The sequence below is a fragment of the Talaromyces amestolkiae genome, assembly GCF_001896365.1.
Source record: "Talaromyces amestolkiae strain CIB chromosome Unknown scaffold26.1, whole genome shotgun sequence".
Classification (NCBI taxonomy): domain Eukaryota; kingdom Fungi; phylum Ascomycota; class Eurotiomycetes; order Eurotiales; family Trichocomaceae; genus Talaromyces; species Talaromyces amestolkiae.
The window spans coordinates 40,528-68,428 of record NW_024468062.1 but is presented as its reverse complement, the minus strand read 5'-3'; the positions used below and the strand labels follow the sequence as shown (position 1 = coordinate 68,428).

Sequence of the window (27,901 nt, the reverse complement as noted above, 5' to 3'; positions counted from 1 at the left end):
GGGATTTTCAAGAGGAAGGGAATTTTTCCAAGAGATTGACCTCGCGTCAGTTTGGAGTGCTTACTATGTACACAAAATGTACCAAGTGTACGGTGGCGGCCCCACAAGGTACGTATCATACGCGTAGGGTTCCAGACTCTTACTTACTACTTTGTCAGCTTCTGCAAACCCTGTTTCACTAGGCGACTACTATGTACAAAGTAGTTAGTCTGTTATGTACTGTACACTACCTGGTTCAGCCTCAGCTGAGAGGTGCTTCTTAAGTTCTTCTTCCGTAAGGCTTCGATGACGGCTTGGTAGGGCTAGTAGCACTGCAAGGCTGAGCGATATGATATACATCTTCATGTTAAGTGCCCGGACTACTTTTGCCAACACGTACATACTAGGACGCACTGAAGTCAGTGAGGTTCTGCCCGAGAATAGACTGGATTTTATCGCGGAAGCCGCACTAAGAGCCTCTTTATGTACACACATACATAGTAATTAAGTTACTTGATCAATTCTTACTCAGTGCAGGAAAATATCGTTGCCCTAACTGATTACGGATCTACACAGGTGTTCTGCACATTATTCCCTGTTCGGGCAAGAAATCCGTCTGGCACGCTCAACGAGCAGCCGATGAGAAGCGACTTTTCTCATTCCTATGAAATTATGGGACATTTATCTGTATTTATGTATGCATCCCATCCCACACTGCGGAATTTCATCGGGCATACTTCTACTCGATACGTGGTTCGATAGGCGCTGTCACATGTAACTACCACCAACGTTGATACATGGGTGTACATGTACAGTACAATGCGGCTTGTGACCGCGAGAAAGTGCCGCGTCACAGCGTTGCAATTGGTTCATATATAGTGCTTAATTAACTTGACAACAATTAAAGTGTTTGGTATATGTAGGTACTAGAAGAAGAACGTGTGTCGGCAAATCTCACAATCCTAGACAAGCTTTACTAGGTAGTAATCAGCCACGAATTGATCTTTACCGAGATCCTTGCAAAACCCCTTCACACAATTCCAGGGCACCCGACAGCAACAGTGAAACCCCTGTAAAATCATGTATTCATCATCTGATCAATCCCAAATAGGCAGGCGTTATATCTCATCTTTTCTTCAGACAGAGATAGTGAAGAATCCTTGTGGTTTGTGTGTCGCTTTAGGCAAGAATGTGGCCGCCCATTATAGTAAGTCGGTCTGACTCATAACTTGCTGCAGCCATGACTAGAAATGAGTCAAATGTCGATGTAATGATAGTCTTCTGCACTAAAATTCTGGCATCTATCATCATTGCCTCATCCATCGTCTGAGTCGAGTCGAGTTTTAGGGCTAAAATGTATAGGGTATACGGCATGGGAGGGAGAAGCGGGGGATAGCGTATGTTAAGCCCTAATCTACTTCCCACGGCTGACTTGTTCCCGAGGTATCTTACGTAGATAGTCTATACTATGGAGGGGTAGTTATGTTATCGATAACAGAGGAATTGGCGATATTCCCGGAATATCTGACTCTGTTAATGAGTTCATTGGGTGGCAAGGTGTTTAACAGTCTTTCTTTAGCGTAGGACGGATACTATCGCCACTCTTGTATGACGAATGCAGGAGTTTCCCCAGAGATTCGTATCCAATGAAAGTGATATGGCATCCAATTTTTGAGCCCGAGTTCATGTCTCTGTCTATGATTATTTGTAGATCCGAAGGCTGATGCCGTCGACTTGAATGAGTTGATTGAAGGAACTACTTACCGAGACTCTAGAATCGAAGGTATCCGAAATGAGATTAATATGCTTCTGGATCACCAATGCTTGTTCAATGGCTTCCTCAGTCCATGAAACTAGAATTTCCAGACTTGAGCTCATCCGTTGACCGCAAGAGACGGTTCCATGGAACGGTGAAGATCCCCCTCCATTTACCAAACTGACCAGGTCGAAAGATAGCCGTATGAGGAAGTACCTCCATGACTCGTAGTGAATGGTTTCTCTCGTCGCATGTATAATGTCCATATTTACATGTATAGTAGAGAAGAGGAGTAAGGCGGACAACCTCAAAATGGGCTGATGGTTAGCCCGAATGTGGTATTCAGCAAAAGACTCGAGATACAATTCTGTCGGGTTGACTCATTTGCAAGGTCCAAATAGAGGCCGTGCCATGACTCTATCCATTATGCCCGCTGAATAATTCACACACTCACTGTACTCAGCAGACTGTCATAGAGTGTGGTTGATTTCAGACCCACTTCTAGTTTCATCTATATCAGGTAGACTCTGAGTAGAGTCACACAGTCGCAAATCGTCAATTAGATCTAGAATGTGCCGGTACTAAGTCAAGTACATAGTAATGGACCACGTTCTACCGTTATGGTTATCACCAGCACGGGCCCGTTCATGATCGACTCTAGCCGGATTTTCGTCCTCAAAACTAGTAACTACATAGTATAAGTAACTACAGACGCCATGTTCAGTCATTGACCAATCCAAAGATCATGTGAAAGATCCGCTTAGCCTTACCTGGGTATATTCCCGTGGTCCCGTGGGGTATGCAAGCAATGTTCTCAAACTCCCGACGAAAGACCGGGGATGCAACAAGCTGGCTAGTTTTTAGGTCCTCACCTACGACATGACAACCAATCATAAAAAAGAAATCAAACATTCTGTACTGAAAATTCAATCAGAAATGAGAAATCCCGAGATTTCCCTTGTACAACCCTGGCCGGCATGGATTGAAAGGTTGTCGGCGTTCGTGCGAAGCCCTAATTCTGCACTCGACTCCTGTCAGCGAATCATAATTGCATCTTCTGTGCCAAATTGTATTACGGCCATTCAGGCACAGATTGCCCAAGCTCTGTGAATATGTGAATATAGATATCGTCAAGTAGATCAAACGGGGTAATTTATAGAGTAGCACTCACCCGCAGTAGATCAATTAAATCCATACTGGAGGGTTCAAGTAGGCTATATGCCTATAGTCAATCCTCGTGTCCAGCGCCCCCCACAACCGTGATCTCTTTAACGAGTCGCAAAGAAATACCAAATCCAGTACACACTCAAAGTCAAAATCATCTAGTAAGACCCCGCATTCTCTTCCGGCTTAGTAGGCGGCCATGGTGGCGTGGTTCCTGTCTGCAACGAAACAAATATCCTACATGATGATTGTTCCCAGATTGGACTAAAAGGACCAGGGGTCTCCAAGCCCACACCTCATGCAGCCCTGCATAGTCCAAAACATATGTTGGATATGCCTTAGATTAATTACTTTTCTGATTGGCTTGATGAATTTAATCATTTGCCCTCTCGAACACCTCCAGAGGCGTTGGTTCTCCGCTTCGTCGCTTCTTGTCTCCGTTCTTCTCGTGAGACAAAGATATAAACTGCCAGTGTAACCCCGGTCACAACGAACTGTTCCTTCTTGATGGAATCTGGCTTTTTCGTCTCAGTAAGCGTAAAAGTGAGGAGCGGAAAAATCCACTCTGACTGCGTACACTTCTTCTCTATTGCGCCCTTCGGATAATGTCCAGCGGCCAACTCCCCCCTGCCAGCGTGATAGCCTCCTGGCCAGCGCCAGACTATATTCATCCCGTGCGCAGAGGCCCAGGGTTGCTGGTCGTCAATGTCTTATTCTCATCGCTTGCTTTCATTTTGACTGCTTTGCGGATATATACCCGTGCTTTCATAACAGCCACCATCGGCCTTGACGATGTCCTTGCCGTGTTGTCCCTGGTAAGATCCCGATTCGACCTTCCAGAAGGAGAACGATTCACTGACCTACGACAAGGCATTTGCCATTGCCATGTGTACCGCGACATCTATCGCCGCTGCACATTTCGGCTGGGACCGCCATCAATGGGATATTCCATACGCATGGATACCGGCTTCACTCAAGTACCGCATGGTTTTTGAAATGACCTTTACGGTGACATCGACATTAACCAAGGTGTCCTTATTATGGTTTTGCCGTCGACTCCTTGGGAGCAGCGCAAAGAGTAATCTTCGGTACTTGAACTGGAGTCTTATTGGTGCCATGGTACTTTTAGTGATACTGGGCCTTTTGTTCATCTTCACCACGTTACTCAATTGCATGTGGGTGGTATGTCCCCGCATTTGCACCAAGGAATACTGACAATATCTAGTCCCATCAAAGCATCCTTTGATTTGCTCCCAGACTACCCGTATCACTGCATCAATGGAGCTCAAGTGGTCCTGGGAGCCAGCGTCATCAACGTGTTTACCGACTTCATGACCACTGTAGTGCCCATGCCATTAATATGGAAACTCAATCTTCCTCGGCGTCAGCGTCTTGCAGTCATTGGTATCTTTGGTATCGGTATCGTGGTGACTATCGCTTCTTCTGTTCGGACGTATTTTGCCTGGTTTGACTCCTTTGGCTCATATGACTCCTCATGGTGGGGATGGGCCGCTAGTTTGTCTGCCGCCATCGAGGTCAACCTGGGGCTGGTATGTCACTTTTTATGACTAATAGTGGATGGTTCTCACAATGTTCTTGTTAGATCTGTGCATCCGCACCCGCTCTTCGGCCCCTTATCAAGGCAATCTCGCCTCGACTCCTCGGTAGTTCCAGACATGAATATGATTACTCCCACCAACGTTTCAACAACCCCAAGCCATGGCCACCGTCATCAAACCAATCCGCTAACCCTCATGTACGCATGGGATCTAACGATTCAATAACCAAAGATGTGCGGATGTTTAGTCGACGGGATTCCACTGATGGATCAGGTATCGTTCGCACTGTCGAGTTGGAGACGTTCTATGAAGACCGCAAGGACGGAATATACGGTCGTCCTGCGACTGCCAAGTCGGTCCCTTCCAAACCACTGATGGAAGCAAGGAATGCGTATGGAAGGGCAGTCATGAAGCCGTCACGCAGCTATATTATGGACCGGCGGCAAGACTCCTTTTCCGCGTCGAGGAATTTAAAGGAGTTGTATAACGACGATGAGGCGCCATTTGCTCTTGAAAGGATGGTATGAAATTCGATGGCTGAAAGCAAAAATACTTGTATTTAGTTTGGCGTCTATGATTGATATTCTAACCCCGATCACATGTTCCATCTGTTCTTTCCGTATACGCCGGTGTTAGAAAAAGCAAGATGACACTCGCTACCCAATAAGAGCAGCTAAGCATATTCGTACGATCGAAATATAACTATCAACGATCAATTTGTTATATCTTCGAAGTCTGATGGGATGATCCAGCTTCAAAGAAATTCGCTGAGTCCTTCTTATCCGGCTTATCGATAAAAGATGCTTATACCTGCTTCTTTGGGTTAGCGTCACCTGACAGGCCAGTAGCTTGATCTCTGAACGATTATGTGTGCACCAGGCATTCTTTTCTGTCTCATTCACGGCCTTCGAGCAGTTTTCTCAGCAGCGTACTTTCTCAAGGTCAATTTCGCTTTAAATCGCAATTTGTGCTCCGAAATAGCACTTGTAGAGAATACCAAAACCACAGTCTGCCTTTCAGTCAACTCGGCGTCGGCCAGCACGGCAGGCACAGTGGCCACTCTCATTGGCCCAAATCGCCGAAAAAGTAAGCTTTGGTCTATCGCCGGTCTTGGCGGTCAAGCTCCCCCTGCGATTTCCCCAATTTCTGTGTTATCTGCAACTTGCGTAATGCGCCGATAGTGGGACGTATAAAACTATTCCAATCCCCTCCCTGCGAGAGCCATTCTATTCTCTCTGATTCATTCTCTGTACATCAATTGCAACATATTAACCCCCATGTAAGTCATCCAGTTTTTACCTTCTGGTTGTGATGGTCGATTGCATGCATCACCTTCGCGACCGTTATCTGTCCCGCCTCACTTATATCGCCGAACGTCATTTGCATCAACTTCTTGCTTGTCTACGCAACCGAGCAAGCGATGACTATTTAGCCTCGATGTATTATTTTTGCTGATCTTCTACATAGAACATGACCTCCGCACTCCGATCTCGCCTCAATATGAGGTCTGTTACACGCCTCAATGCAGGGCGCCTGTTCAGCMCTGCTGTCCCCCGCCGTTCCGCACAGCCCTACTTTGCAGATGAGCCCACGGCACCTTCAGTGCGAACTGCTATTCCAGGCCCCAAGAACCAGGCTGCTGCCAAGGAGCTCAGTGAAGTCTTTGACACTCGTAGCTTGAACCTTCTCGCTGATTACGAAAAATCCGTTGGAAATTAGTATGTATTTTCGCTTGTCTCTTGTGACGTACAAACTAACAATCACTAGTATTGTCGACCTTGACGGTAACAAATATCTCGATGTGTGAGTCTCAGTAGTCTTCGCATCCTCACGAAGTTTTCTAACATATGGTTGAACAGCTACGCACAAATCGCCTCCATCCCCGTTGGCTACAACAACCCTCACCTTGCCGCTGCAGTCAACACCCCCGAGATGGTCCGCGCCATCATTGACAGACCGGCTCTTGGAAACTTCCCTTCTGCCGATTGGTCTCACATCCTTCGAACTGGACTCCTGGCAGCCGCTCCCAAGGGACTGAATCAGGTCTTTACCGCTCTGGCGGGATCCGACGCAAATGAGCTTGCCTACAAGGCTGCTTTCATCTACAAACGCTCACAAGAGCGTGGAGTTGGTGCTGATTTCACCGAAGAGGAATTGAAGTCGACTATGGTCAACGAGGGCCCTGGTTCTCCTCAGATGTCCATCTTGTCCTTCAAGTCAGCTTTCCACGGTCGTCTGTTTGGTAGTCTGTCAACCACCCGAAGCAAGCCTATTCACAAACTCGATATTCCCGCCTTTGACTGGCCCGCTGCCCCTTTCCCCAACCTCAAGTACCCTCTTGAGGAGCACGTAAAGGAGAATGCCGAGGAAGAACAGCGCTGCCTCCAGGAGACCGAGCGTCTTATTAAGGAATGGCACAATCCTGTTGCTGCTGTGATTGTTGAGCCTATCCAGTCTGAAGGTGGTGATAACCATGCTTCCCCCGCTTTCTTCCAGGGTCTCCGTGACATCACCAAGCGCACCAATGTGCTCTTCATTGTTGATGAGGTTCAGACTGGTGTCGGTGCTACTGGAAAATTCTGGGCTCATGACCACTGGAACTTGAGCTCTCCTCCTGACATGGTCACATTCTCCAAGAAGGCCCAAGCAGCCGGTTTCTACTATGGCAACCCTGATTTGCGTCCTGCCCAGCCATACCGTCAGTTCAACACCTGGTTGGGTGACCCAGTTCGTGCCATCTTGTTCCGCGCCATTTACGAAGAAGTCCAGAACAAGAACCTTGTTGAGAACACTGCCATTACTGGAGAATACTTGTACAAGGGACTTGAAGCTCTTGCTCAGAAATTCCCCAATGCTATTCAGAACCTCCGTGGCAAGGGCCAGGGAACTTTCATTGCTTGGGACTCGCCTAACCGTGACGAGTTCCTTGCTAAAGCTAAGACTGTGGGTGTCAACATTGGTGGAAGTGGAGCCACGGCTGTGCGTCTGCGACCAATGTTGATCTTCCAGAAGCACCATGGTATGTTTCTTCTTTCGAATTTCTCCTATAACCTTGGCTAACATACAAATAGCCGACCTCCTCCTCGAGAAACTCGAGAAACTCCTCGCATAGTAACCTTTCGTTGTTTTGATTGTGTTATGATATCATGTTTGTCTCTTTGTTTATATTGGCGCATTTCTGTTGCGATTTTTGGGTATTCGATACCACCAGCTCGGATCGAGTTCGTATATTGTATAGGACGTATAGTCGAAAATGAAATGAATAAGACTCAATCCAAAATCTAATGTAGTGTACTCCTAAAGAAATTGTAGAATTGCTTCAGATGTATCATTGATGCTTTTGTAACGCCACGCCATATATCCATATAGCAAAAGTCTTAGAAAAACCCGAACACCGCTTTGAATTAAAATAAAATGTATGCATTATCCAGCCGATAGTGATTTCGCCGTCACGATTCCTCTTCATTCGCGCTTCCGTCTCTCCTAAAAAATAGATTCACATCAGTTAAACAATCCATAGAACCCCGCGATGCAGATTAGGAAAGAGCACTTACGGTATATATTTGATCCCAGCATCTTCCAGCGATGCAACCGTCTCCGTAGGCAATGTTCCCGTAACCTTCATCGCATATGTTCCCGGCACATAGCCTTCTAACCTCTGCCAGCGAGCGACCCAACTCTGCCGTTCGTCGATGATGGATATGAGGCCCTCAAAGACCTGGGATGTGCATTCTTGGATTGCGTCGTTGTTGCCGCGGAGCTGGAGGACGTGTTCGCAATTTGGGCAGCCTTCGCGCGCGAATTTCTAGTAAGCGATTGCGATGTTAGTCATTGCGCGAGGAGATTGTGAGGGTCGAGAGCTTACGCTTTGAGGCATAACGACTGAGCAGACCATGCATGCGCGAAGGGTCCGAATTTGTCCTGGGGGGACGACGAAGGAAGTCATTTTCTAGTGTGCAGATTCTAAGTTCACCGCTCGAAAAATGCGAAGATTCGATTCAGAAAGCGGCGTAGGATGTCGTAGGATGTTTGTAGCTTGTGGAGTTGTGTTGGCCGACAGCTGGGTCGATGTTCGATGTTTCTGGAACGCCAACGCCAAAAAAGAAAGGCTCCGATAAGCGGGAGAGGCTCCGCGGCTGACTGACCTTCACAACCTCTGGAAAAAGCAAAAATCCTTTCGAGCAGTGAGCAAACTTTGCCTCAACGTCCGCTAGATACAATTCCTTCCATAGTTTCTTGCATTTCATTGCAATCAGTTCTCGTCTGATCTATTCGAGGTATCGGGAACTCGGGCGTCGTTCCTTATCAAAAGCCCCTCGCCACCAGTACTTGGTCTTGTGCCTCTGACATTGCGTCGTGTGCCTGGTTTCCTTAATACGATCTTTCCTCCTTTACACACCTGGCTGTTGATGCTTTACGCCTAGACGTTCTACGACAACTCGCGACTCACATCCCACCGTCGAAATGGCCTCTTCCGTCCCCGAGGCTGCGAATGCCTTGAAGGTCAAAGGCAACACCGCATTTGCTAAGCATGATTGGCCTACTGCGATCGATTTCTATACACAGGCCATTGAGCAATATGACAAGGAGCCTTCATTCTTTAGCAACAGAGCTCAGGTGTGTGGATGGATCCGATGCCAGGGTTTAAGAGAAAATTCGTGCTAATACTGAATATCTGAGCAGGCTTACATCAAAATGGAGGCTTACGGATATGCCATTGCCGATGCGACCAAGGCCCTCGAACTTGACCCTACGAACGTGAAGGTATAGACTATCGCGCATTCTACCATACGAAGTTTGGATTTCTGACCCCGGATATAGGCATACTGGCGAAGAGCATTGGCCAACACTGCCATTCTGAACCCTCGCGCTGCCCTCAAAGACTTCAAATCCGTCATTAAACGGGAACCGAACAATCAGACCGCAAAATTGAGACTGACGGAGTGCGAAAAGCTGGTGCGCCGAATGGACTTTGAGAAAGCTATCGAGGTGGCCGAGCCAGCTTCTGCGTTTGAGGATCTCGATATCGATGCGATTGCCGTCGAGGATGCGTATGACGGTGTGCGATTGGACAAGGACATGACACAGGAATTCATAGATGATATGATTGAGCGATTCAAGAATGGGAAGAAGATTCATCGGAAATATGCGTTCCAGATTGTGAAGAATGTGTTGGATATTGTCAGGGCGGAGCCGACGATGGTGGAGGTTGGTGTTGAAGAGGGTACTAAGCTCACGATATGCGGTGATACACATGGTAAGTAACCCCGCTCAATGCAGACTCGTCATTTGATGCTAACTCTTCAGGTCAATATTTCGATCTTTTGGAGATATTCCGACTCAACGGCTTCCCCTCTGACACCCATGCCTACCTCTTCAACGGAGATTTCGTCGACCGTGGCTCTTGGTCAACTGAAATAGCCCTCCTCCTCTATGCATACAAATGGTTACGACCAGACAAATTCTTCCTCAACAGAGGAAACCACGAAACTGACGACATGAACAAAGTATACGGTTTCGAAGGCGAGTGCAAAGCCAAGTACAACGAGCACGTCTTCAAAGTATTCTCCGAATCTTTCTCAGCATTACCCCTGGCCACCCTCGTTGGCAGCAAATACTTTGTCCTGCATGGCGGTCTCTTCTCTGACGACAATACCACACTCGACGACATTCGCAAACTCAACAGACATAACCAGCGTCAACCTGGCCAATCAGGTCTCATGATGGAGATGCTCTGGACCGATCCTCAACCAACTCCTGGCCGTGGCCCAAGCAAGCGAGGAGTCGGTCTCCAGTTCGGTCCTGATGTCACCAAGCGCTTCTGCGAGAGAAACGGTCTTGAAGCAGTCATTCGTTCACACGAAGTCAGAATGGGTGGTTATGAAGTCGAGCATGATGGACGCTGTATCACCGTGTTTTCTGCACCCAAGTATTGCGATACTACGGAAAATAAGGGTGCTTATATCAATGTTGGACCGGAACTCAAGCTTGAATACCATGTATTCGAAGCCGTTCCTCACCCGGATATCAAGCCAATGGTACGTCTCCCTCTATACTAAGGATTGATCAGATTCTAATCATCTTCCAGGCTTATGCTCAAAACTCTCTCATGTCAATGATGTAGACGATTTACGGCAAAATGAACGAATTTTTTGGAACTCTTCTCATGAAGAAATACTTCTAACCTGATATACAAAAACCAAACAACAACAGCAACATAGAAACAGAGTCAAAAAGACCAGTCGACGCATATTCCCCCTTTTATGACCTTGATATGAAAGCGTCTTTGGTGTGGAGCGTTTTTTGCATTAGGAGTCGTCGGATATAGATGAAAGCATTCGATTATTCATGTCATAGGTAGGGCAGGGTCTTTGGCATTTGCTTCTTGATTGTTGGCTTATTCAGAATTATATGAGGAATCAACATATTCACATATCTAGATTGAAAATACTTGGGTACACAGTGTAGTTAAATAGTAGGTGATACTGCGGACATCTCCCCGCAGGCCCGCTTATCGGCGCTGATTAAAATTGTCCCCCGCAACCCCTCTGTGAGGAACCATAGACAACAAATATCAATCACTTCCGTACTTGAACATATCTATTAAGTTCAATTAATTTGTGCTAAAGATGGAGTACGACGCAAAGATGCGTGAGTATTTTGAGCAAAGCAGCTCGACTCAAAAACCCCTGTCATTGATTGGTCTAACTATTCAACTAGCACAATACCTGACGTCGGACAAGACGAGCTTTGCCTCTGTCTCCGCTCATGAGCGATTACCCGTCATTCTCGTAAGACTTTCGCATGGCCTTTCTATTGAAGATTCAGCAGCTAATCATTGATAATTGAAATAACCAGACTGGAGCCATTGACGATCTCCACCGCACCGTCGGCGATGTCCCTACCGCAAACGAAGAAAAGCGCGCTGAAGGGAAGAGCATCATCGAAGAGCTAGCCAAGCTGAAATATGAATTACAACATAACCGGCAATTGACGTGGGTTTCCCTTTCCGGCTGGTGTATCAGGAACGAGGGCTGATATTATGACTGGCAGCCCCCTTCTCGACGATGGCGAACCTGATATCGCCGAGTACAACGACGAATTGGAGAAGCGCGGCAATCCGAAGTGGCACGATGTCCCATGGCTTTACTCAGAATGTTATCTCTGTATGTCCATATAGCGGCCCCCTATGGAATGTCCTATGCCTGACTGTTGCAGACCGACGGATTGCAACTCTCTTCAAACGCTCCCAATTCTGGAAAGGATACGACGTCTTCTCGCGCCAGAAAATGTCCACCTTCAAATCTTCGCGCCCCGCTGTTCTCGAATTAGCAGCGCGATACAAAGCACTCGCTCTTGAGGCCGAGAAACAATCCAAAGACGGACTGTCGGAGGAACGGATTGAGGAAGCCGAGCGCATCATCTTCACTGAGATGTGCGAGATCTGTCTCTGGGGAAACGCTACCGATCTGTCGCTGCTTACATCCCTCACTTACGAAGATATTCAAAAATTGCAGGGCTCTGAAGCCCGCAAGGCGTCTGAGAAGAATATTCTTGTCAACGATATTGCAGCAGCATACAACGTGCTCCGAGACGCACGAAAAACCAAAAAGGCCAGCGAAGAACGAAGAGTTGATATTGTCCTCGACAATGCCGGGTTTGAGTTATTCGTCGACCTAATTCTTGCCGGTTATTTGCTATCAACTGGTCTCGCTACAACCGTTGTGCTACGGCCCAAAGTTATACCCTGGTTTGTCTCCGATGTCGTCCCCAAAGATTTCGCGGACTTGATTACTGCAATCGCGAACCCACAAGCATTTTATACCGCGGCCGACGATTCCGGTCGTGAATACCCCCCTCTCTCAGAAGAGGAGTTGAGTAATGTTCAGTTCCTCTTTGGGCAATGGAGCACATTCCATGCCGAGGGCAAACTGGTGCTTCGTCCGCATAGATTCTGGACTGGAGCTGGCTCATTTTGGCGTCTTCCCAAGACCGCAGAGGATCTGTATGAGGATCTGAAGGAGCCTGAACTCGTGCTTTTCAAGGGCGATCTTAACTACCGCAAGTTGACCAGCGACGTAAGGCTTACTCCCCTCACCAGTATTATGTAGTTTGGTGCTAATTGATTGGTGGCAGGCTGCGTGGGACCCAACAACCCCCTTCACCGAAGCTATAGGACCTTTGGGCCCCAAATCCGGGATCCGAATCCTCTCATTCCGTACCTGCAAAGCGGATGTCGTCGTCGGTCTCAAACCAGGTGAAGATGAGCGTCTGCGCCAGTTGCCGGATGGAGGCGGTGACTCCGGTGCGAGGAAATGGGCTTGGAGTGGGAAGTGGGCTGTTGTCTCGTTTTCGAATGGGAAGTTGTAGATGCGACAAGAAGATAGTGTTTATTGAGTAGTGGTGGTTTAGACTTGATATAGAAGAAATGAGTAATGAGCTGGGTATAATGTAGATAGAATAAATATGGTACATCGTTAATGCCACATTGGACAAGTTGCAAGTCTCATTATTTCAACGGAACGTAAAAAGGTTCTCGATGTGGTTGTTGATAAGAAGTGGAAAACCGCTTGCTCGCGCACACATTGCACAATCAGTGTACATATTGCTATGCCCAACATAAAAGCCGTGGAGGTATGAATTCAACATGATAAAAACGCAAAGGGTATCAAATCAAGTAAATATGTCACAAGAACTCTCCCATTCTTCTCTCTCATGTTCTAGCTGCCGATGAGCCTTTTTTGGAGGGCGCGAATAATGCGAGCGAGATTGTGCGATTGGTAAGGAGAAAACAGGCGGGAAAGATGCTCGTAAAGTGTTCTCCTTTGCCAATAGAAAATTGTCTTGTTCAGCTCTCCCAGGGTGCGTAGTTGAGTAGATTAATCGTCTGTTCCGAGAAAGTCCGGTTCTTCGATACTTTGAATTATCTGGAAAGTCAGGCTGTGAATGTCAAATAGTGGGTATCAAGGGCACGCACTCACCTGTAGCATTTCATCATCTCTATCCACAGGATTTCGAGTATTTTCGTCACCTCCAAAATCATGGACATGAATTCCTGCATAAGGTTTTTCTAGAAGACGGTGCGAAGCATCAAGGGAGACGCGCCTCCTTGAAGGACTGAGCCTGGCAATTTCTTCTTTCAATGCATCGATTTCCTGCCGGTATATGTTCCTTTCTTCGTGAATGGCAACTTTATATTTGTTCATTTTTTGTCTGTAGTCGGCACATCGCAGGTCCAATTTCTCAATGCGCAGTTTCAATTTGGTTTCCTTCTCAGTTCGTCGTTCTTCGTACTTTCCCATCTCGCCCTTCACACGTGATATGGTACGTTTCAATGCAGCATTTTCCTTTTCAAGTTCATACACTTTGCGTTCGGATGAGATTGCGAGATTCCGAAGCTTCTCGATATCGTTATCTTGGTTCCTCTCTTCAAGTTTTCTATTCGCGTCTTGGAGGGCTTCTTTCAGCATGTTAATTTCGAATTGACTGTCTCTAGCTGATTCCTCAGAGTCGGTTTGCTCATCTGGGCTGCCGATTACTCCATGGCGCTCAAGAGTTCTTCGTAGGGTGTCAACCTTATGTTTGTATTGAACTGCCAACGCCGTCTGTCTCGTAAGGTCCTGAACCAATCTTTCTCTTTCGTCATCAACCTTCTCGCTCATCATGTTTGAGGCCAGCTCTGTCACGCGACGCTCCATGGCTGTGACTTTTTCCTCCTCTTTGCGCAACTCTTCCCTGAGGCGCATCGCCTCAACGTCCTTCTTGCGCGCAAAGGACCGCGCCGATGAGCGGTACTGTATCAATTTGCTGATTTCCAGATTGGTCCGTTTTCGATAATTCTCAAATTCAGTCTTCCAGTACTGACCAGACTGTGACCGAGGGAATTCGAGATCAATGGTATCATCAAGTCTCTCGGTCAGCGTCGCCTTTATGTTGCTGGGGAGATCATTGTTCTCCGAAGACTCTTCGGTACGAATAGACTTGTTCTGTTTGCTGGGTTCCTCTGCAGATCGTTCCTTTGCATCGAGCAGACTCTGAGTGAGCCTACTTCGAGGTCGTGACTTTCCATCCGATTGACTAGACATCCATTGACTTGAGACGGAGCCTGCGGGTGATATCGAAGTGCTATTGCTCCTTGACAGAGTTTTGTTTCGTTCAAAGTCGCCATGCACAGCTGTTTCCCCAAACGATACGGTTTTCCGTCTGTTCGAAATTGTACCGGGCGTGACAAGAATACTCTTCGTAGGGGACATGCTCAATTGATTTGTCGAGTCAGACACTGGCTTCTCAAATGTCTGTTGCTGTAGTTGAATAATCGGGATCGGCTGATTCATGGTACTATTTTTGTTACGAAGCGTAGATTTCTCAGGGCTCCCCGTAATCACTGAACGATCACTTTCGTTCCCCTCACCTGCAGGCGTTCCCCAGATAGCACTTTTGAAGGCTCGCATCGCAAAAACAGGGCCAGGTGTCTGCGGGGGTTCCATGATGACCGATTCGTCTTGAGGAAGGAGCATATGAGTGTTTCAGACGCGTCAAGAAATCAGATGTCCAAGCTTACCGGTGGCCTTCTGCTCATTAGACTGTCCTGTGATCCAACCTAACATCCTGTTTTCTGTCGTGTTTTTTTTTTTTCTAAGTTCACGACCAGCCCATCAACGCAGCAATGAAGCTACGAGGTATGAACAGCGCGCAAGTCTATGGATCAAGGCGTGCTGTCGTCGACGTGGTTCGCTGTGTTTTGTTTACGTCGGTCTAGAGGGCAGCTGGTAGTGGGTCACCGCCTGCCTGTCTTAGCTGGCACCGCCTAGCGCCTACCAACGTGCCCAGCCCGCTTTCAGTTTAGCGCCAGTGGACCCTTATCGATACCGCTACTTAGTCTTCCTTCTAACAGAGCAGGTGCCATCCTCCGCATCTAATCTTCTTTTCTTTTTCTCCTTGTCTCTTTCCACGCTCACTTCCCTGTACACATTCCCCGTATAATGTCTATTCTTGAGAAATAGAGGGCTGCGGCTTCGGCTGCATTCTTTGTCACTGTTCATGGTGACAAGCGCGACCTGTCTCTATCTTAGACGCTTCTACTTAATACCTCGCCAACAGCCCCGCTATGCCTCACAAGAAACAGAAAAAACCAAGCAATGCTCTCCAAAACGGCTCTCCCCAGAAGGAGAACAAGCCGGATGCTTTTGAAGCTGCCGCCGTAACAGGGCCCACCCTAGGCTCAACGAACTACAAGGAGATTCATCAGGACGAGGCGGAAGCTCTAAGATCAATTTACGGCGAGGATTTTCATGATGTAGAGCTTCGGCAAGCAGCTTGGAAGGTACGTTCAGTTTGTGCAATTAAACTTGTATATCCAATAAGCCAGGAACCTTACAATCGCATCAGCAATCCTCACAAGTGGCTTTCAAGCTTCGTCTCAGAGCATCGTCGGATCCTAGCGTTAGCATTCTACTCTTTGTTGAGCTCCCAACAACGTATCCGAAGACTGTGCCGAATTTGATCATAGAGGAGTCGGACGACATTCGCCAAGGTCCAAGATCGAGAATTGAGAAGGTTATCAATCATAAACCAAAAGAGTTACTTGGCTCAGAAATGATATACGAGCTTGCTGTAAACATTCAAGAAGTGCTGGAAGATGCGGCAGTGGCACGGGCGGAGGACAAGGACATGCCAAGCTTGGAGGAGGAGCGCATCGAACAAGAAGCTGCAGCAATTCAACAAGCAGAGCAACACAAGAAAGAGGAATTGCGCAAGCAAGAGGCTGCCTCAGCCGAAGAAGAACGGGCATTACAACGGCTTCTACAGGACAAGATGAGACAACGGGAGCGTACAAAGGCTCGAGATTCTCGACGCAAAAGCCGGACTGCAGCATTAGATATTGGTGGCATTCCTGAGGATAGTTCTGACTACATCACCTTTGATCCGCCTTTGGTCATGAACGATATTGACGATCGACCATTCACGTTTCAGGCGATCTCTAGCAAGACTTTGCTTCATACGTCCCCAACCTCTGAAACATTCACAGCGAGGCCGTTTATCTCTGGAAACCGCACTCGTGCACCACTTGTCGTGCTGAAAGAAATAAAGCTGGACGAGAAGGGCTCGGACTCGTTGGCATTTCGACAGCAGATACGGACAAGCGAGGATAGGCTTGAGGCACTGAAAAAGTTGCGCCATGCGAATCTAGTTGACCTAATAGGGTTCAAAATTTTCCGTCCATTACAAACACCGGAAACTCCAAACAGTGGCTGGCAAATCTGTGTTCTGTTCGAGTATGCGAATAAAGGCTCGCTTTCGGAACTTTTGGACATGATAGGCTCAATCGCGGTGGATTCAATTCGCTCTTGGATGATACAATTGCTAGAGGCTCTCGATTTTTACCATAGAAACGGCGTGGTACACGGAGACATCCACAGTGGTCGTGTGATGCTATTTCGCCATACAACTGGAAGTACGACCATCAAGCTCCAGGGTAATGTTGAAGCAAGTTTACCGCATTGCAATAATCGACAAGAGACTCTAGCCACATCTAGATCACCATTCTGGCTGCCACCAGAATTAGCTCAAAACGACGCGCGGTCGACTGCTAAAACTGATGTTTGGGATCTTGGTATCGTACTTTTACAAATGGGATTTGGAAAAGATGTACTACAAAAATACACATCTGCCAATGCCGTCATGAACAGTCTGGACTTGTCAATGCCTCTACAGGACCTTTTGCGAGAGATTTTCAAGCCAGATCCGAAGAAACGTCCGACGGCTTTTCAACTACAGCCATCTGAATTTTTCAGGGTTGGCGCTCCATTACTTGAAAGTTCCGCAACTTCTCATTCGCACTCCAATCCTTTCATGAGACGACCTCGTATGGACTCGCAAGTAGGAATGCCTAGTTTTTCACGTTACGCGCATGACTTTGACGAGGCTGGCCGTCTTGGAAGAGGTGGTTTTGGCCAGGTGGTCAAAGCACGAAATAAGTTAGATGGGCGTTTCTATGCCATCAAGAAGATATCCCAGAATTCTGCTGCTACCTTGAAAGACACCCTTTCAGAAATCATGTTACTGTCAAGGTTGAACCACCCATATGTAGTCCGTTACTACACAGCATGGCTTGAAGAAGACCACGACACGATTGACTCAGATGCCTTATCAACGCTTGACGACGAGTCAGTGACGGACAGAGACTTGGGCGCGAGTACCAGTGGCTTAGATTACATCAGCTCGAGCGGATATCCCAAAGTTGAGTTCGGTTTTGACTCGGATGATGAAGGCAGTACTTCTTCAGATCGGGCGATTCTTGCCTCAAAAGACTTGGTTGCTAGTAATACGGACATTGGGAGCGAGATTGGCCGAGTACAGTCAGGGTCACAAGATCGGCATGTGACAAACACGCTGTATATCCAGATGGAGTATTGTGAGAAACACGTAAGTAATCTGCTTAATAGATACCGGAACCGAGCTCTGACTATTGCAAGACTTTGAGAGATTTGATTCACGATGGCCTTTATGACGATATTGATCGCTGCTGGCGTTTGTTCCGTCAAATTCTGGACGGTCTCAGCCATATTCACAGCAACGGTATCATTCACAGGGATCTGAAACCGGATAATATCTTCATAGACATGGCAAACAATCCTCGCATTGGTGACTTTGGCTTGGCCATGAGTGGACATTTCACCACCGAAGTTCGTTATTCCGCCGCCACAGAAGTAGCTGGAGACTTTACTCGCAGTATTGGTACAACATACTATGTTGCTCCCGAGATCAAGTCAACGTCCACCGCTCAATACAACGAAAAAGTCGACGTAAGTGCTCGGTCATACCTTTTCATTTTTTTACGTAGCTCATGTTATTAGATGTACTCTCTCGGAATCATCTTTTTTGAGATGAATTACCCATTACGGACGGGCATGGAACGAGACCATACTCTACGAGAAATGCGTGAGAAAAACCATGTACTGCCGCCGATATTTCAACAAGCAGAGAAAGCAATCCAAGGGGAAATCATTGAATCCTTGCTGAGTCACCGTCCTAGCGAACGGCCTTCTGCTTCCGAACTTCTTCAAAGCGGCAAAATACCCCTGCAAGTCGAAGAAGAGACATTCAGGAGAGCTATCATAGGCCTACTTTCAGATCCTAACTCCCCCGATTATAAGAAGATCTTGTCAGCTATTTTCTCTCAATCCCCGAAGAAATTTGAAGACCTTACCTGGGATATGGATTCTCGTGGAAACCCAGGGGCGAACGAGATGCTTATCAGAGGGCTAGTCAAGGAGAAGCTTATACAGATTTTCCGCCGACACGGTGCCGTGGAGACCACAAGACAGCCAGTGTTCCCTAGGTCCGGTCACTATCAAAACGGTGTTGTGAAATTGCTGGACACGTCTGGAAACATGCTGCAACTCCCCTTTGATCTTACGCTACCCAACGCTCGCTCTATTCCTCGACAAGATCCGTCCTTGGAGAAGACATTCTCTTTTGGCAGAGTCTATAGAGAGTCCCCGCACGGTGGTGAACCAAAATCACACCGAGAAGCTGATTTTGATATTGTTTCTTATAACACACTGGATCTTGCTCTGAAAGAAGCAGAGGTTATCAAAGTCCTTGACGAGATTATAGAAACATTCCCCGTGTTGAGATCTGTTCCTATGTGTTTCCACATTAATCATTCTGATTTGCTTCAACTGATTATGGAGTTTTGTCGTATAACTGCAGCTCAGATGCCCGTCGCGAAAGAGATCTTGAGTCGATTGAACGTCGGCAAGTGGACAATGCAGAAGATCAGGAGCGAGCTTCGAAGTCCTACCATTGGTGTTGCATCAACTTCTTTGGATGACTTGGCGAGATTTGATTTCCGAGGTAAGTTAGCAAAGACCACCACTGAACAAATTCAAGGTTACTTATTCGACATAGATACACCCGATAAGGTTCAGCAGAAATTACAGATAATTATGGAAGGAACCGAGTTCGCTGATAGGTTGCCGCCAATCTTTGCTCGAATCAAGTCTCTGGTTTCCTTCATCAATGGATTTGACGTCAAGCGCAAGGTATATGTCAATCCTCTTGCGAGCCTCAATGACAAGTTCTTCCGGGGCAGCATTCTCTTTCAGTGTCTTTTCGATGGCAAACGACGAGATGTGTTCGCTGCTGGGGGACGGTACGACAAACTCATCCAAGAGTTTAGTCCAAAACTGCTCTATAGCCGTTCTCAAGCACATGCAGTTGGCTTTAATCTCAGTTGGGATAGACTGAGTTCTTCAATGATTGATCATATCAAAAATTCAGCAAAAACTTTTACGAAGCATGAAGCTGATGTTGAAGGTTTTTGGCGATCTCGACGAGTATGTATAACCTCCACTTGCATGATCAAAAAGCTAACCCTGATACAGTGTGATGTTCTGGTTGCAAGCTTTGATCCCACTGTCCTCCGCACTGTAGGGGTCCGAATCGTACAAGACCTGTGGACGCATGATATAAACGCGGAACTTGCAGTAGACGCTTCTTCATTTGAGGAGCTAATATCTCACTATAAAGAAGATAGTCACTCTTGGGTTGTGCTAGTCAAGGCTGACAGCAATGAACGTGGACTAAAGATCAGAAGCCTGGTCAAGAAAGAGGAAATCGACGTCAGAGCGTCCGATTTGGTGCCTTGGCTACGCTCAGAGATACGAGCACAGAATCATCGCGAAATTCTAGTTGACAATCCTAAGCTTTTGAGGAATCCTAGTCAGCCAGACACAGGTGGTTCTAGTGGAGAACGTGGAAATGATGTGCGTATCTTGGCCGCTCAGCACAGGAGTAAGAAAACAAATCGAAGAAACATTATTGAATCAGGTAAGTTCAGGCCAATTTCACTAAAAGTCGCTTGTTCTAACGGGTTAGCCCTTCTACGTTCTCGCGAACTTGTAGACAAAGCACTCAATGGACCCATTGCAGCTGTTGATACGAGGGATGATTTACTTGATGCCATTCGGGACACTCGTCTATGCGACCCTGATAGCTGGCGAACGGTCATCCAGAATGCGCCCCTGACCGAAAGAAAATACCTTGGGCAGGTTCACGAACTGCTTCGAGATCTTGCTTCTGAATATGCACCCGGCGGAGCTAAGGAGCATGAATCGAATAACGCCTTTATCTATAATCTGCGCACTGGTACATGCATTTATTACGACCTTGGCCGAACAGCGTAGGCAGGTCGACTACCACCGACACGACAGTATCCGACATTCGTCCAGATATGCGAATATCTCTTTTTAAAATAGGATGAAAGAAAATTAAAAAAATAATGACTTGCATGAGAGCGCTTGCGTCTTCAATTGAGACAACTCCACTTAATCCTTTTACCCAATTACTATTATACAGAGACTTTTTAGGTAATTGTGAATCAATCGCTGTCATCATCACTGCCATAAGCCACCAAAGGCCCGCCGGAACTAGCTGCAGCGGGTTGTGCTGCCGGCGCAAACCCTTTGAGCGCAGCCAGAGTCGAGCTAGACAATATACCACCTGACTCTTGCTGTTGACCACCAATCGCAGAAGCCATGTCTTGAGCTGGCGCATTCTCGATAAGAAGTGCTTGTCCAGAAGACTCTAATTGACGAGCAGTCTCTTCCGAGTTTTCAATCTCCCGCGTCCGAGCATACCAAATGTCATCCGAAGGTTCATAACCATCAAGACCGAAGCTGCCTTCTATTTTCTTTCGTTTCCTAGCCTCGGGATCCCGACCTTCGAGTTCTGCGACGAAGTCGGCTGGGAGTGCCCGCCGGACAGCCTCAGCCGCTTGTTCTTCGAGGCGATGGGCTTCTCGCTTTTGGGCTAGAGGATTGGGATCAACTGTCGCCCAGCGAACGTTCAGAATTTCGTTATGATCCAAACCTGTGTACTTCTTAGCTGATTGTAGCGTAAGAACTTATGCAAGTACTTACTCTGGTGTGCCATGGCCTCCTTTGCAAATTGAGCGTTTGCCTGCGTATGAGATATCAGTATTGAGCACCAGAAAATTTCAAAAAGATAACTTACCTCATTTGAATACGTAACAAACGCAACACCCCTCGACGTCAAAACACGCACCCGCTCTATCTGGCCCCATTCTTGAAAATGTCTCGCCACAATCTCTTCAATATCGTCACTGACATGGATACGACCAATGTAAAGCGTCCTATTTTGTCGCATAAACGATCCGACACCGCCCATGTCATCTCTGTAATCGCTGAATTTGTCGCGACCGAAACAGTCGACGTTGGGGTTGAAGATGTCGTGGATTGTAGGCAGGCGATGGAGGTATTCGCATTCTTGTCCTTTGGGACTATTTCTTATCAGTAATCCATGCACCTGTCTCTTTTTGGTTGTTACGTACCAGATACCCCTCGCAAAAAAGAGACAAAAGTATGATCCCGTCACCTTGTCGGCGCGAGTATAGCCACTATCTTTCACAACATTGCATCGCCCAGCCGCAGCTGTTTTCGACAAATATTTATCTTCGCGATCACCGCCGGACCATTTATTATACCTATCCAACCATGAATTAGCGGAACCGTAAACTCGAAACGCGCAAAAGCGACACATACCAGATGTTAAAGATCGTTCCCGTCTGTGGCGGAGGCTCCGACTTGAATGTCGACGGATCAACCTGCGGTCTAGCCGGCCTCTTCTTCCGTCTTATTATCTTCTTGGTCTTCTTCTGAGCAACTTCGCCGTCGGTCGCTGTGGTAGTCGGTACGAGGGCATTTTCTTGATCTGTAGTTGAGGTCTGCGCGAGCGCGGTCTGTGTATTTGAGTGTTCTTCAAGTTGTTCTGTTGCAATTTCTGTACTTGCTTGGATAGCTTCTGGTACCCCCACACGTTCGGAGATGGTTATTTCGGCCATATTGAGGGTCTTGCGCGGTGAGGTATGTTGAAGACAAGGAAATCAGCGAAGTCTTATCGGAGCTGCGGCGGAATTTCGAAATTATGATTATGTAAAGTAATAAGGGGTTATGATTGGCCGAGTATACTTTGCAGGTTATTGCTTTCTTCATCTACACCATGCTAATGGCTCTTGTTGTTTATACTTATGAAACTAGAGTTAACTCAGTATCCTTATTCTTCTATTGGTCTAATATGTATCTATTTCCAACAATGATATACTTCTTTCCCTGTGTCCATTCCGTGCCACTCGTGAAGAACCGATAATTATTCTGCCGTATTCTGCCGCTTTGATATCAAGTTCCAGAAATTGTTTTCCATGATCTCAACTTTCTAAAATCAGTCTTCACTTTCCGCAGCTCGTTGTTTTCCGGTAAACGTCATTTCTAACGCTCTCACTCAGCCGGTCAAAGTGTTTCAGCTCATTCGAAACCAAAAGCTATCAGGGATTCGCCCACTCAAGTAAAGTCTGACTGCGGGGAAGTATCAAAGACCGTCAAGATGGTTAACATCACAGAAAAAATCAAAGAGTAGGCCTTTCGAACAATCCATAACGTTTACTGCAATAGGAACTGATCAGCTACTTTAGGATTGAAGATGAGATGCGGAAGACGCAGAGTAAGTTTCTGCTTATGGCTTTCTGAGACAAAAAAAAGACTATTCATGTTGATATATTTTCCATTGAATAGAGAATAAGGCGACGGGTAAGCGATTCTGTCTTGAAGATGTTGACTCTTATGTACTGACATACTTTCAGAGTATCATTTGGGTCTATTGAAAGGGTATGCTTTACCATTTTAAGCGCATCTACGATAAAAGAGGGAGAGGTAGTGATAACTCACACTTTCTGCATAGAAAACTCGCCCGTCTCAGAGCCCAACTTCTCGAACCTGCTGGCGGCGCAGGTTCTGGTGGCGGCTCCGGCTTCGACGTCAGCAAAAGTGGTGACGCACGTGTCGCGCTGGTCGGTTTTCCCTCCGTCGGAAAATCTACTTTCTTATCCAAAATCACCAAGACTCGCAGCGAGGTAGCTGCCTACTCTTTTACGACCTTGACGGCTATCCCCGGTGTTCTGGAGTACGGTGGTGCTGAGATTCAGATTCTTGATTTACCGGGTATCATCGAGGGGGCTGCGGAGGGAAAGGGAAGAGGAAGACAGGTTATTTCGGCGGCGAAGACGAGTGATCTCATTCTTATGGTGTTGGATGCGACGAAAAGGGCAGAGCAGCGTGCGCTTCTAGAGGCGGAGCTGGAGGCTGTGGGAATTAGATTGAATCGTGAACCTCCGTAAGTCCGGGTCCTACGTCTATGGACGCCAAATATTGACATTTAATAGGAACATCTATCTCAAAGCGAAGAAGTCCGGAGGTATGAAAATCACATTCCAGTCACCACCCAAAAATCTAGACGAAAAAATGGTCTATAATATCTTGAGAGATTACAAGATGCTCAATTGTGAAGTCTTGGTGCGAGATGACGAAGGTATGTTCTATAAATCCCCTAGCAATACCAGCTTACCTGATTCTAACGACTCTGATTCTGCAGCTACCGTCGACGACTTCATCGATGTCATCATGAAGGATCATAGGAAATATATCAGATGGTTAGTACAGACCCCAACGCATGGGCAGCGAATGGGATGTGCTAATATGTCATAGTCTATATGTCTACAACAAAATCGACAGTATCAGCGTCGACTTTCTAGACAAACTCGCCCACGAACCGCACACAGCGGTAATGAGCTGTGAACTCGACCTCGGCGTACAAGACGTTATTGAGAGGATATGGAAAGAGCTTCGATTAATTCGGATTTATACAAAAAGGTTCGTCCCTTTTCCTCCACTCTACACCAAAACTTTTTCGTGCGTTTGCTAATTATTTCTATAGAAAGGGGGTTGACCCCGATTTCAATGAGGCACTTATCGTCCGCAGCAACTCGAGTATTGAAGATGTTTGTGATCAAGTGCATCGCACACTCAAGGACACGTTCAAATATGCGCTTGTATGGGGTGCCAGTGCGAGACATGTTCCACAGCGAGTTGGATTGGGACACTTAGTTTCAGACGAAGACGTAGTCAGCATAGTAGCCCGGTAGTCTACAGAATTCAGCTTTGAATCAATCAAAACAATAGCAATAAACAGTTTCTAGAATCCAATTGATTACCGGTGCCCATCCAGGTTACGGTTCACGTGGAGTAAATTAGGGTTCCTATCCAGAAACAGATTTTCCCGCCCGAAAACAAGGCCAACATCAACCCCCGAAAAGAAAGCCAAGTCTTGGGCGCCATAAGTCTGAAGGGCTCAAGATGTAAATTCTGATTTTGTTAGCTTGAATGCAAAAGAGCTACCAAATGCTTCTGTGAAGGCCTTCGACGGGGGTTTTAGAAAAGATTCTGGAGAAAATGTAGGGGTGCTCCGCAATTGCAAATAGTGTACTTCATCAAAATTTTTATGAATTTGCTCTGAATTAGGCTAATCATGGAAAGATTAAGAACGAGGATTATAAATAGACCCATACAGATCTACCAGAATGATATAATTCACCCTAGTCGAGCCTACTGTGGCATAATGGTAATGGTACGTCCAAGGGTTTCCCACCTATCATATACTGACCGCTCCATGGTTTGCAGGGATCAGCTTTCCACCTCCATTCAGAACAGCAGTCTTTTTATGCAACCATTCATTTGCGGAAGAGTTGACATCATAGTACAAGTTATGACCCTGGCTAAACACGTTAGCCAAAGTCTCGTCCGCGTCGGTGAAGTTCGTTAGATATGTTTCCCGAGTTAGGGTCCAGTTGGAAGTGTGGTCGAGCGAGACAGCAAAATAGCTTTCACCGTAGCCGCTATACGCGGCACCATCCCAGGAGGAGTAATCAGTCAACGACCAAGAGATGCTGCTTTTGTTGTAAGCCACAAGATCTCCAGCTAAGCGGGACTGCTCCACGACGATAGTTACTTCAGCAGGAAGGAGATCATTGTTGTCGGGATAACCGGCATAGKAATCAAATGCTTGGGTGACTTGAGAGTAGTTAGCAACGACGAGCACCCCCGAAGAGGCCTTGAGCTGCGTGCTGACGAGATGCGAGTTGGCAATAATATTACCGAACCACAAAGTAGGCGCGGTCTTTGGCAAAGCCGTGAGAACCGAGTTGGTAAAATTGATAGAAGCACCTGACTGGCGTTCTGAGGAGCTAAACATGACGATACCACCGAGCAGACCTCCTGTTAGATCAACATCCACGAGATTGACAGTCTGGACGCCATCTGAGAAAAGTGCAGGCGAGTTATCCGCAACACCAACGATATTCTGGCCGTAGATTGTACCCAGGGCATAGAAAATAGCGCTACCGACACCCGCCGTATGCGCCTCGGAGTCGTAGACATAGATATAGCCAGCAGGGTTATCACCAGCAAAGGAGGAAGCACGGTTTCCACCGGAGTAATGTTTGACATTGCGGCCAACAACTGTTCCATTCCCACTCGCATAGAGACCGTGTGCAATAGGACCGGAACTGTAAAGAGTGGAATGTTCCACATATACGTAGGTGTCGGTCCCATACGCATACACGTTTGCCGCACCATTATGTGTTGTGATGTTCACGTTGTGCAAATGGGCAACGGATGCATTTGCGACATTGACGGCAGCGTTGGTCCCATAAAAGCTTGACTGATAGAGGTTGGACGCGTATCCGTGCTTGATTATGGTGGAATAGGAGACATTGACTTCAGATCGTTCAGTCACAACAATGACGCTGGTGTCGTTGGAAGTTTCTTGGAATGTTTGATGGGAAAGAACTTTTTCTACATCACTATAGTAATATGCGCCTTGAATGGGGTTTTCTTGGTACATGACGGGTGTGATGTTGTAGTCGGCGAGGATAGAGTTGTCGCTGGCATCCTGACTAAGATCTTGAAAGTCGCTAGGGTCCTGGACTGTGAATGTACCACAGACGAGACCGATGGTCAGGAAAAATGGTAGAAGCTGGAACTGAACCATTGCGGTGGGTGATGATTGCTCTGCAATACTGCAATTAAGATGTGAATGGGTGAGATGCAATAGGTAGTAGAGAAAGCCGAAACCCAGAAGGAGAGATACCAACCGGCTTATATATCTGTTCAAATCATGCTCACATAGCATATATCGTTCTCATCTCCAAACATTACGAGCATTAGTCTATGACCATCGGGTTTGCGTGGAGCCGAGTGACAAGCCGTAAGATTATCCATCAAGCCTATTCGCACACGACGGACCCCTGTATCTTGATATGGAATGAAACATGAGTAGGTGTAGAATTTGCAAAGATCGACACCCTTACGTACTGGTACTTACTAAGATACTCAATTACAGTGCGTGGGGCCGTACCTAGATTCGCAAATCCGGGGTAAACGTCCACTTACCGGTGAGTGTCCACATCCGAGCAGGGAAGACTAAATGCAAATGTCTATATATTTGACAGTGGAGTGACCCTGGTACTCTTATCAAAAATCAAATGTTACAGGTTGAAGTCTAGAACCAGAGTCAACGCATAGTTATAAGCATTTCCATTCCGAAGTCTGGTCAATGCTTTTTTCGTCTTGTCCTGTGTACATGGGAGGGATGACACTGCAGATAGCTTGATGGACATGAGATTTGTGGAAATAAATAATTAAAAATCTTTGGCAGTCTTCGGTGGTAAGGTAATCCTGAGAGTGAGCAGAGCATTGAATAAATTCACATACCAGTATCAAACCAAGGAATGTCATCAGGTCCATCCATTCTTCCACAGAGATCATCCAGCTCGAGGGCTCTTCCAATACGAGTCAAGCTCCAGAGGTGTTCCAGGTATAAGCGGAAGTATCCTGGGTAGTATCGCGTGTTGTAACTGCTGCCTCCTTGGTAATCTGGGTCCACAACCGTGACCCAGCCGCCTTCCTGGCCGCTCTTTGGCTCAGAGTGGCGGAGGAAAGATTGCAAAGCGCCGTCATCGATAACCAAACACCATCGAAATCGAACTCCGTAATTTCCGTTATCGCTCTCTTGGACTTCCCTGAAATGGTCACGGATCTTGTCCAGCGTTGCTTCGTTGAACTGAGCCGGGTCATCAAAAATTAGGGGCTGGTATCCCTCCTGAAAGATTCGGGAAGGTTCATCCTCGTCTAAGCTTTCCTCGCCTAAGCCTTCCATGACATTTTTTGATATTGCTTCGAGAACAGTATCCCAATACTGGTCGGATTCCGATGTATAAACGGTGCGGTAGATTGTAAATCCCCATGGCCATTGGGAAGGAAATTCGTCATGCAGAAAATTCACAATTTCATTTTTCGTGTTTCCCCACCACGCCTTCGATGTCAAACGGCGAAGTCTTTGCTCGGTATCCTCCTGGMTTTCACCCGCCGGAAAATCGTTGGTTGACCAGGGTTCATCCCAGGTCTCGTGGTGAAAGCGCCAAATGGCTTCCATTTAAAGCTGCAAAGAAAATTTTAAAGGTTGAAAGGGCTTGGAGGAGAGTAGGAAAAACTATGAGAGAGAAAGTCGAAAGCGGGGTGCCAGCAAAAAT

At 46.9% G+C, this 27,901-nt stretch overlaps 9 protein-coding genes across 9 annotated transcripts; 4 read left to right on the top strand and 5 right to left on the bottom strand.

Moving 5' to 3' along the window:
• Positions 1-3,504: 3,504 nt before the first annotated feature.
• On the top strand, positions 3,505-7,570 carry BHQ10_009675 (uncharacterized protein; the record flags this gene model as incomplete). The annotated part of the gene is made up of 8 exons (XM_040882616.1): positions 3,505-3,714; positions 3,770-4,074; positions 4,125-4,449; positions 4,503-4,979; positions 5,926-6,176; positions 6,226-6,261; positions 6,318-7,477; positions 7,530-7,570. 8 exons carry the CDS (start codon positions 3,505-3,507, stop codon positions 7,568-7,570), a joined length of 2,805 nt encoding a protein of 934 aa, XP_040738177.1.
• Positions 7,571-7,907: 337 nt separating this feature from the next.
• On the bottom strand, positions 7,908-8,404 carry BHQ10_009674 (uncharacterized protein; the record flags this gene model as incomplete). Its single annotated transcript, XM_040882615.1, has 3 exons — positions 7,908-7,941; positions 8,013-8,263; positions 8,324-8,404. The coding sequence occupies 3 exons, from the start codon at positions 8,402-8,404 to the stop codon at positions 7,908-7,910; spliced, it is 366 nt and encodes a 121-aa protein (XP_040738176.1).
• A 518-nt stretch (positions 8,405-8,922) lies between these two features.
• Positions 8,923-12,828, top strand: BHQ10_009673 (uncharacterized protein; the record flags this gene model as incomplete). Its single annotated transcript, XM_040882614.1, has 10 exons — positions 8,923-9,075; positions 9,142-9,222; positions 9,280-9,715; positions 9,766-10,496; positions 11,088-11,109; positions 11,179-11,249; positions 11,317-11,453; positions 11,512-11,624; positions 11,677-12,536; positions 12,595-12,828. The coding sequence occupies 10 exons, from the start codon at positions 8,923-8,925 to the stop codon at positions 12,826-12,828; spliced, it is 2,838 nt and encodes a 945-aa protein (XP_040738175.1).
• Positions 12,829-13,337: 509 nt separating this feature from the next.
• Positions 13,338-14,945, bottom strand: BHQ10_009672 (uncharacterized protein; the record flags this gene model as incomplete). Its single annotated transcript, XM_040882613.1, has 2 exons — positions 13,338-13,385; positions 13,440-14,945. The coding sequence occupies 2 exons, from the start codon at positions 14,943-14,945 to the stop codon at positions 13,338-13,340; spliced, it is 1,554 nt and encodes a 517-aa protein (XP_040738174.1).
• Positions 14,946-15,565: 620 nt separating this feature from the next.
• BHQ10_009671 (uncharacterized protein) lies at positions 15,566-20,648 on the top strand (the record flags this gene model as incomplete). The annotated part of the gene is made up of 7 exons (XM_040882612.1): positions 15,566-15,781; positions 15,847-17,883; positions 17,934-18,263; positions 18,315-19,317; positions 19,372-19,799; positions 19,848-20,292; positions 20,341-20,648. The coding sequence occupies 7 exons, from the start codon at positions 15,566-15,568 to the stop codon at positions 20,646-20,648; spliced, it is 4,767 nt and encodes a 1,588-aa protein (XP_040738173.1).
• Positions 20,649-20,842: 194 nt separating this feature from the next.
• Positions 20,843-22,324, bottom strand: BHQ10_009670 (uncharacterized protein; the record flags this gene model as incomplete). Its single annotated transcript, XM_040882611.1, has 5 exons — positions 20,843-21,333; positions 21,384-21,423; positions 21,478-21,763; positions 21,815-21,967; positions 22,026-22,324. The coding sequence occupies 5 exons, from the start codon at positions 22,322-22,324 to the stop codon at positions 20,843-20,845; spliced, it is 1,269 nt and encodes a 422-aa protein (XP_040738172.1).
• Positions 22,325-22,863: 539 nt separating this feature from the next.
• Positions 22,864-24,457, top strand: BHQ10_009669 (uncharacterized protein; the record flags this gene model as incomplete). The annotated part of the gene is made up of 9 exons (XM_040882609.1): positions 22,864-22,892; positions 22,952-22,980; positions 23,052-23,066; positions 23,120-23,144; positions 23,218-23,649; positions 23,699-23,844; positions 23,908-23,965; positions 24,021-24,185; positions 24,250-24,457. The coding sequence occupies 9 exons, from the start codon at positions 22,864-22,866 to the stop codon at positions 24,455-24,457; spliced, it is 1,107 nt and encodes a 368-aa protein (XP_040738171.1).
• A 506-nt stretch (positions 24,458-24,963) lies between these two features.
• BHQ10_009668 (uncharacterized protein) lies at positions 24,964-26,361 on the bottom strand (the record flags this gene model as incomplete). Its single annotated transcript, XM_040882608.1, has 1 exon — positions 24,964-26,361. The coding sequence occupies one exon, from the start codon at positions 26,359-26,361 to the stop codon at positions 24,964-24,966; it is 1,398 nt and encodes a 465-aa protein (XP_040738170.1).
• A 714-nt stretch (positions 26,362-27,075) lies between these two features.
• On the bottom strand, positions 27,076-27,804 carry BHQ10_009667 (uncharacterized protein; the record flags this gene model as incomplete). Its single annotated transcript, XM_040882607.1, has 1 exon — positions 27,076-27,804. One exon carries the CDS (start codon positions 27,802-27,804, stop codon positions 27,076-27,078), a length of 729 nt encoding a protein of 242 aa, XP_040738169.1.
• Positions 27,805-27,901: the final 97 nt, after the last annotated feature.